Genomic DNA, 8996 nt, shown 5'->3' with positions numbered 1-8996 from the left:
TTTTAACTATTACCGTTACTGGTGTTTCTTTCCAGTCCTTCAGTTTGGTGTAAAGTGCAACTAGTGCAGCGCACACATTGTCGTGGTATCTTTTACGGGGGAGGAGATCAGGTTTATTAAATGAACAAAACGAGGATTTTTGGAGACTGAGACCCTTCAATTCTATTAAATTCTGGCTTCTGCCCCAGGACACAGTACTCGAAGGGAGCGTAGCTGAAAAGCTCGTGATTAACTCGTAATCGATTAAGATGGTGATTAAGCGGTAATTTAGCTGCCGTGAGAGGAAGGAGAGGCGGCGGGAGCGAGGAGCGCAGCTTTTCCTCACGGGCGCCAGCCGCTGCAGCGCGACATGGCGCCACGGCAACGGCCGGCGCCTCGCGTCACGTGACCGTCACGTGGCCGCCGCCCGGCCCCCGGGGCGGGCTGCGTCGCTTCCCCCGCCCCCTCACCCCAAGATGGCGGCGCCCGCGGGGCCGGTGAAGTTTTGGAGGCCGGGTGAGGGCTCGCGGCGAGTGGGCGCGATGGGCACGAACTGAAACACGGGAATTTCCGCTTAAGCACAAGAAAATAAGTTTCCCTACTGTGGGAGCGGTCAAACACGGGCTGCCCGGACGGGTTGTGGGGTCTCCAGCCCGCCCGGCCGCGAGCCGCCTGCTGTGGCCGGCCTGCCCGGGGCGGGGTGAGGTGAGGCGCTCTCCAGGGCTCCCTTCCCGCCCCAGCCGCGCCGCGCTTTCGCGATCAGCCCCTCGGGAGCGGGCAGTGCGCGGCGACCCCCGTGGGGCAGCTCGCTGCCTCTGAGCTTGGTGGTTTCTTTTTTTTTTTTTTCCCCCTCCCCTAAATTGGCCATTGTGTTGTGCTGCGCCCTGGTTTGTGAAGCTATTCCAGGGTCAAGAGTAGCTGAGCAAACAGCTTTTTAATCGTGTGTGTGGTATAGCAACATGCTATAGTATGTATGTATACAGTATATAGTACATATATAGTATATATGTGTAATAGGCATATTTGTATAGTAAAATGTTGTTGACATTAATTTGCGTAAAGAAAGCATAGAAACTGCCAGAAAAGGAGTGGGTGATGGGAAGCAGCATCTCTTGATTTGTCAAGATCCAAATATTCAAGTCCCTGCTTCTCAAATTCCCCTTTGTGCTGCGGAGCAGATAGTTATTGGAACCATCACTAATCATTCTTAAAGTTGGTTCAGCCTGCCATAAAATTTGCTTGGCTGTTCTGAATAGGGCCTAACTTTTTAAACAGTATCGAGCTGATCAAGTGTAAACAGCATGAACAGGCAGACCCTACAAAACAAGGGAATCTGTCTCTTTGCTCTTTCCCAGTTGAATAATATAAGAGGCAGCTGCAAATGACTTCTGTACTTCTAGCCTATATTAAGGCTATTTTTTCCTTCAAGTTCACTTACATGATTCAGCAATTTCAGTTGTTCAGTGGTTTTATGGTAACCTACAGCAGGAGTAAATCACATTTCAGTTACTGAAGAAAATTCAGATCTGAAGTGAGTGGCATATCTCATAAGCAGGCAAGGTTGAATATTTACACAATTCTTGTCAGTCAAAGAAAGTTCTGCTGTGTGTTTTACTGGCTAGCTTAAAGCCCATGGGCATGCTTCTGAGAAGAATGTTAAAAATATATCTGAACTGCCATGGAGAAAAACGAGAAAGATCCAAATGCCTTGCTGCATATTTCTTCTACATGCTTTTTTTCTCCTCAATTTTCCTTTAAAAATTTAGATATTCGCATTAGATTTTTTTTTTAAATCAGAAGACGCATTTCATTTGAAAGAATTTCTTTATTGTTATTAAATGTCTGGGGGGGTTTTTTGTTAGAAATGTAAGTCTTATATGCTGCTATTCCTCTTTGTAAAGAACGTATTTATCTGTGTTGTACTGTTGTACACTAGACAAAAGCCTATTCTTCTTGTTAAAATTACCTTATGTCATCTAGGCACAGAAGGTCCTGGTGTCAGTATCTCAGAGGAGAGGCAGAGTCCTGCTGAGAGCAGTGGTGTAACCGTTGTTTATAATCCTTATGCTTCCCTTTCTATTGAGCAACAAAGACAAAAGCTGCCTGTTTTTAAGGTAGAGAAGTTCTTGATATGTTGAATTTCTTGCATGATGTCCGGCTTTCGTAGGTGTTTGTGAAAAAGCAGTATAGAATCACTGTACAACATAGAATAATAATTTTGTGACCTTGTTCTCTCTATTTGTTTGAATCAATTGTCCAGTTTGACAACTGTTACCAGGAGATTTTTTTTTAATAAACTTTGTAGATTTATGTTAATTACTATGTGTTGTGCACATAGTATTTATAGATTTTAAGGAACTGTTTAACTTTTGACAGCAAACTATGTGAAATGAATTTACTGTGTCTGTTGCTTATATAACTATTGTACTTTTAATTTATTTTCTTTTTTTTTTGTGCAAATCTGTTTTTGATACATAACTGTTGTTCTCTCTTTCAGCTGAGAAATCACATACTTTACCTAGTAGAAAACTATCAAACTCTGGTGATTGTTGGGGAAACGGGATGTGGGAAATCAACCCAGATTCCACAAGTAAGTGTGTTTATAAGTTGGTAAAATCAGATATTTTCTGAAGGTATTTCACATGAAATGTTAAACCAGCCTCCCAGAACTGCACTGAATGAATGGAATTTATCTGTGCTTAAGTGCATGACCAAGAGAAGAGAAATATAAGGCTTCCTGTTAGATAGCAGGAGCTGGTATATCTTTAATGTAAAGCCTTCTTCCACTACAGTAAAGGACCATACACAATCTGTAAGTTTGTGTTAGTATGCATTGTAGTTACTCTGCTAGACTAGTGTTATCATTTTTATTACTCTATCAGGATTATGTTTAAATTTTTGTTGATAATATGCTTTTAAGAAGGAAAGAACTTTCCAGGTGCAAATTTCTTAAGTGCTTTGCACTTGAAAATTTTTAGAGTATTACCTGTTTTTGTATTTTTGTAAAATTTTCTCTTTTGTGACAGAAATGAAAAAAAGTCCAAGAATATTTAAAAGTTAGTTTTTGATACCAACTTAAATACTTGCAAACTAATGATGAGTGTCATCTGCTTCAGTGTGATCGCTGGACTTGTGCTGCTTAATTTTTTCTTAAAGAGATTACAAAATAGGGAAAGAAGAGAAAAAGGGAAGTAGTTTGAATACATGCTTGAGACCCAAAGAACTGCTTTTAGCAGGCTTTCTGTACTCTAATGTTCTTATCAGGTAGGTATTGTAGAATTACACATTTATTTTACGAAGAATTTTATGAATTATTTTATGAAGAACAAGTAATCCATAAACTCTCTAAGTAACTGATTTGCCTAAAGTCATCTGTCAATTAGTATCAGAACCAGGAAAAAGCCTGGAGTCTAGAGAAACAACACTTTGCTGTAATCACGGGATGACTGATTCATTTTCCACCCCTGCTTATTTGTTTGCAGTATCTAGCAGAAGCTGGCTGGACAGCTGAAGGAAGAGTTGTTGGGGTGACACAGCCTCGTCGAGTTGCTGCTGTTTCAGTGAGTTTCTTCACATCCAAATTTCTCCACTTTGTTTAAAAAAAAAAAAAAAAGTTATTAAAACTTCCAGTTCAAATTATTTTTCTGTTGATTCTCTCTAGAAATTGGAACATTTTTTTGCACAATTTTTATGAAAATTGTGCAATATCAGATTGAGGTTTATTATATTAGCTGACTTATTTGGTTGTTGCAAGAATTAGTTTATTAGCAATTCTTTTTGAATGACAAGAATAACAACTATATGAGCTCCTGAATGAATAGACTTTTCTGCTTATCTTCTTTGCAGATTAATGGTACTAAACACTGAATTCAGCCTGATTAGTAGGTCTTGTCAAAGATGCTAAATCTAGAATAGCAGATGTAGAAGCTTTGAAATAAAATTAAGTTGCATCAGCAGAACTCTGTATAGGAAGTTAGGGCTCTGTGAGATTGAGCTAAGATTGAATCTGGACTAGAATTCTGCTTGTGATCCTTAATTTCCTCCATAAAGTAAAATAGTGATGTAAATATAAGCACAGTGACATAATGAGTGGAAGAAGTGTGCATTTTTCTAGCACTTCATATCTAATTTCCATGATATGTATGTGTGTGTATATATATAACCCCGTTTTGTATGTAGCCAGTTCTTTATGATGATATTAAACTGTACCTGCACCAAATCGACTTACACCTTTGATAAAAATGAAGTAGTTTGAGCAATGGTATACTTTTCTGATTTATCTCATCCAGCATTCTTTGACCCGATCAGACGTGATAGGAAGCGCTCTCTAGCAGTGAYTTGCATCTTGCGCTTTGGGCAGTCTGCCTGCAGTATCCTCCCTTCTCTCCTTCGCAGCACATCCAGCTGACAGTGCRCTGTTCTGCTGGAGATATTGTATGTACTGCAGTGACTTCTTGTGATAAACTTATTTCTCTTTGCCTTTAAAATACTGTTTTTAAGTCTAAAAGACAATGATTGCTCAGCTAAGGCTTAGTATATAGCCACTGTGGGATGATTCTTTGAGAATGTTGCAGACTGCCTGGACTCTTTGGCTGTTGCAGGGAAATGAGAGAGAGAGAGTTGATGATTTATTACTTTAACTTGAATTGAAACTGATTTTTTTTTTTTCTTAAATCAGTGTGCTCRTTGGCTTTCCCAGCTAGAGTATGGAGGTTGTCAGAAGTGAACAGAAGGAGTTGCAGAGGCATAAATGGTAGTTTTGAGATTCCTGAACTTCTGTTTGAATTACCCAGGCTGACAATTATCTTGACYAGTTGGGCTGAAAGCAATGGTATGAAAAGATTCCAAGGAAAGTAATGATTCATAGCCTTTCAATATAATGTAGAACATCATTCAAATGACTGAAGGTAATTTTAATAGGACTAATGCGTGTGTGTGTGTGTGTGTGTTTTAAACTGTTTTAAATGCCTGAATAACTCAATATTTTAGCTTTTGCTTAATGAGCTACTGGATTACAACTGACCCAGGGTGGTACTGTTCCCCAATTGCTGTTTCTTTTAATTATTCTGCTGGTCTTCATCTGTTTGTCAAGTAAGAAATTCTGCATCCCTTAAAGGACAGTAGCGTCTTTAAAAAATACTAGTCTGTCTGACTGAGTTCAGGGACAGATCAGCTTAACTGATAGCATTTTTTTTTTTTCAACATGCCATATACATGTACTGTTTCCTTTTTTTGCATACCAGCTGTGTTCTTAGACTGCAGTCTCTTAGTTGCTGGTATGTGAGCTGACTACTATATACTGATATAGCACCTCATTAATGGCAATAAGGAGCTTTGGGGACACAGCAGTTGGCTTGTGTGTTATGAACTGTGAGACAGGTAACTCTGTGTAAGGAGAAGCCGTTTTCTTACTAGCTTTGTACAGGTCTTAGCCGAAGGACCTCTTTGCTGAAATTGAAATGTATTTTTGAAAGACTTCTGTAATAGGAGAAATGTTCACAGTTGGATTAAAATTTTGGTGAGGATTGTTATAAATAAAAACTCTTCCAGAGTTTGAAACAAATTCTACAGCGCARGGAATCTCAGGGTGAATTCTGGCTGTAACTGGAAAGTGTATTAATGTCAATGAAAAACGCAACCCTCCCCCAACTGTTTTTTGTATAGCAGATTTAGCAGTATAGCTTAAAATACTTTATAACATGTTTTTGATTTAACTGTATCTCCCTTAGCAACTTGGATATTCAAATATTTGATTTCATCATGCCATTTTGTTAATGTGCGTGCTAAATGGATACAGGCTTTTTTAGAAGTATTTTTTCTCTCAGTCTCCAGAGTAGTCTCTTTTGCATTTTTATAAGCATAAAATTCACTTTAAATTGCAAAAGCCAATAAAGGTTGAGCATTTTATTAAATATAACTGTTTCTTTTAATTTTGTGCATAGCTTCTGACATCAGCTTCCTATAGAAATGGGGGAACTTGGTTTGGTATGTAGAATAGTCACAGAGTAGAGCTTTAAATGTTGATAACACATCTCTGTTGAAAAATACCATTGCAATGCCAATGGTGGTTTAAGTTAATCTTTAGTCTATTTTAGTTGAAGATTAATACCTGAACCTAAGATCAAAAATTAAATAAAGCAGTAGCCTTTCACTTACTGCTTTTCACAACCTGTGTACATGAATCCCTCTCCCTCACTCAGTAAGTGTGTGAAGATGGTTTTGTATTTGCTGAAAAAAAAAAAAAATTCTGCCTAAAAGCCCACCACTGATAAACCTCTTCCCTTTATCCTTCATGATTATTCTGAGAATAGGCTGTTTGAACAGACGCAATTATTGCCACAAACAATAACTTGCAGGCTCTTTCACCAAGAAACTCAATTTAACCCTAGGAAGGCTTCATTATGTTGGCTGTGACCTTCTGTTTATAGAAAACCTCAATAGGATGCTCCTCATTCATGTGAACTTTGTGAAAGATAATTTTATTAATGTTTTGTGGCCAAATGAACATGGGTTCCTGTATAGTCTGGTTAAAATACAGTTTACAGATGACTTTAGAAGTTAGCGTTGTTTATGTGGTAGGGTTTTTTCTTTTCTCTATTGTTCAGTGGTCTTATTTTGAGCTTTGGTAACGACACTCAAAGTTTTAGGGCTGTTGCAGGAAGAAAAGCTTAGTTGGTAGGTACAATTACAAACCAGTGCATAGGTCTCAGAATTAAACCAAGAAGTTTTCCTGCTTTAAGCGTTAAAAATGCAAAGTTACTCAAATGAAGATGTTCTAAAAGAACGTCTTTTATGTATCCTCTCTACTGTGAAGCCTGTCTTGGGTAGGGGGAGGTGAATGGCAATCTGTCCTTCCCCAGCTCTGTGAGTGCTTGAGTGTCTTCCTTTACAGGGCTGTCAGAGTACTTACTGCAGAAAGATACCTCTATAGGTTTCTCAAGTAGAAGCAGTGTGAAACAGATTTATTAAAATATACTAAAATGTTCTAAAAATAATTACCAGTTGTACATTCGGTACGCACTCTTGTGTGAAGCGGAATGTTATTGTGGATCAAGAACAAATAGTTCTTTGGAAGCAGTAGTTGTGTTCTTGTTTCCGTGCTGTTTCTTCACAGACCAAAATAATGATATAATGAAGTTTGCTGTGAGCTGTCTCATCTGTTATAAGAACCTCTTTTCTTAGGTTGCAGGCCGAGTTGCTGATGAAAGGGGTGCAGTGTTGGGTCATGAAGTTGGATATTGTATTCGGTTTGATGACTGCACGGATCCACAGGCTACAAGAATTAAGGTGAAACTTGAACAATATGTGGGTAGTCTGAAATGGTTAGCTGAAACTCTTAAAGCACTTCTGCAAAATTAATGAGAATTTGGTGATGCCCAGTAAAGAGGATAGATAGCATTTCTGTTCTCCAGGTGGGTACACCAAGAGTGTGCTTAAGATGGTTGTGGCTGTTCAGACCTTAATAAAATGGATGTGTTCTATCCTGCCAGTCTGGCAGCCACCATTTTAAACCTAAAGGAGATGTTCAAGGTTGTTATGGTCATATACTGGTACAGCGCTAATGTGACCTGGTATGCCACTCAAAGTAATAGTGAAAGGCTGCAGTGAATCAAAGCTGAAGCATCCTCACCACCCTAAAAATAGATTTTGATTAAAAATGCAGATAGACTGGCTGAAAGTGGTCTGATGTGCATTAAATAGCAAGCTTTGCAGCTGTTCTTTAGCACAGTGAGCAGTATTCATGTTGTTTGTGTTGTGTACAGATGAGCGCTAGCTTTAGTTACTTTGGAATAGCAGTGATGATGACTGAGATTTACATAATTTACTTTTGATTTTTTTTTCTGAGGCTAGTAGCACTTTTTAAAGTGAAGGAAATGGAGATGTTTATTAAGTGCAGCTGAAATCTTTTTGCTTTTTTTTTTTTTTTTGGAGTGTGATGATTCATCATTTGGGCTTGGAAATTTGGAGATTTTAATCTTAATTACCAGTTCTTGCCCTATTCAAGGCCACAGCCTGAGTCCCAGGTCAATAGTAACTATTGTTTGATGGCTACATAAAGCTGGTGTCTTTCTGCTGGCTGGTAAGCAGAAAGTATCAAATTAAAATGTTGCATTTTGTTAAAATGTTAACTTTTTGTGTGTATTGGAGTCATATGATACTTAAGTACCCTTCCTTGAGAGGGTCAGGATGGATTAGTGCAGAGAATGGTATCTGCAGAGCAGGTTTACTCATGTTACAGACAAGAGTGAAGAAAGAAACTTTAATTGCCCTGTTCCAGTGGTACCAGTCTGTGTTTTTTTCAGTAGGAAAATAACTCATTCTCAAAAATGCAAAACTGGTTTAAAAAAAAGTTGCTCTGCTTATCTTCAGGACTAGCACTTGGAAGTATCTATTTGGCTTCCATACTGAAAGTAGATCAATTCAATAGATTATTAGAAAATGAAAGACAAGAAGAAATTTAGGCAAAGGCCTAAAAAATAACATGGGTAATCAAAACTACCTGTTAGGGKTTTTTTTTATTATTTTTTGAGTTATTTTGCATTTTTATTTGCGTTCACTTTTAGTTTCTAACTGATGGTATGCTGGTGAGGGAGATGATGGCTGATCCATTATTAACAAGATACAGGTAAGGAAACATGAAATAAATGCTTGCTGAAGTATATTGTTGGTAAATGACTGAACTTTTTTTTTTTGACTGAGGTACAGTTGGTATAAGTCGAAACACAAATCTTTGAAAATTATTTAGAGGCTTGACTTTTGTATGTTTTAAAGACTGTTAGTAAATCATTTGGTCGTTGCAACACCAAACCCAGCAGGATTTGGTGCCATGGTTTTAGAACAAGAGATAAACGGGCCTCATGGAGTCTGAATCTTTTCACCTACTAGTTTGCGCTTTTTCTTTGTCATGCTAATCAAATTAAAAACAAAAAAGCAACAACAAAAACCAATTTTATTTCTGGCATCCAGAAAACCTTTGCAGTGTTGTACAATCTTCCTTCTTCCACCCCTTTCCAAAA

General features: G+C 38.2%; 1 protein-coding gene across 6 annotated transcripts in view; it reads left to right on the top strand.

The window, feature by feature from the left end:
- Window positions 1–440: 440 nt before the first annotated feature.
- Window positions 441–8996, top strand: part of DHX35 (DEAH-box helicase 35) — a 35546-nt gene continuing 26990 nt past the window's right edge. For 5 of the 6 annotated variants that reach the window (XR_003255331.1, XR_003255330.1, XR_003255329.1 and 2 more), the window contains exons 1-6: window positions 441–495; window positions 1960–2093; window positions 2477–2569; window positions 3462–3539; window positions 7162–7266; window positions 8544–8605. Coding sequence is in view for 2 of the 6 variants with exons in the window: in XM_026076774.1 (XP_025932559.1) it covers window positions 456–495; window positions 1960–2093; window positions 2477–2569; window positions 3462–3539; window positions 7162–7266; window positions 8544–8605 (512 nt within the window). In the remaining 4 variants the exon portion in view is untranslated. The remainder of the gene's footprint in view (window positions 496–1959; window positions 2094–2476; window positions 2570–3461; window positions 3540–7161; window positions 7267–8543; window positions 8606–8996) is intronic. The other variant, XM_026076775.1, reaches the window with a different exon arrangement.

This window comes from Apteryx rowi, unplaced genomic scaffold (genome assembly GCF_003343035.1).
Source record: "Apteryx rowi isolate R43461 unplaced genomic scaffold, aptRow1 scaffold_44, whole genome shotgun sequence".
NCBI lineage: Eukaryota > Metazoa > Chordata > Aves > Apterygiformes > Apterygidae > Apteryx > Apteryx rowi.
This window is presented reverse-complemented; position numbering and strand designations above follow the sequence as displayed.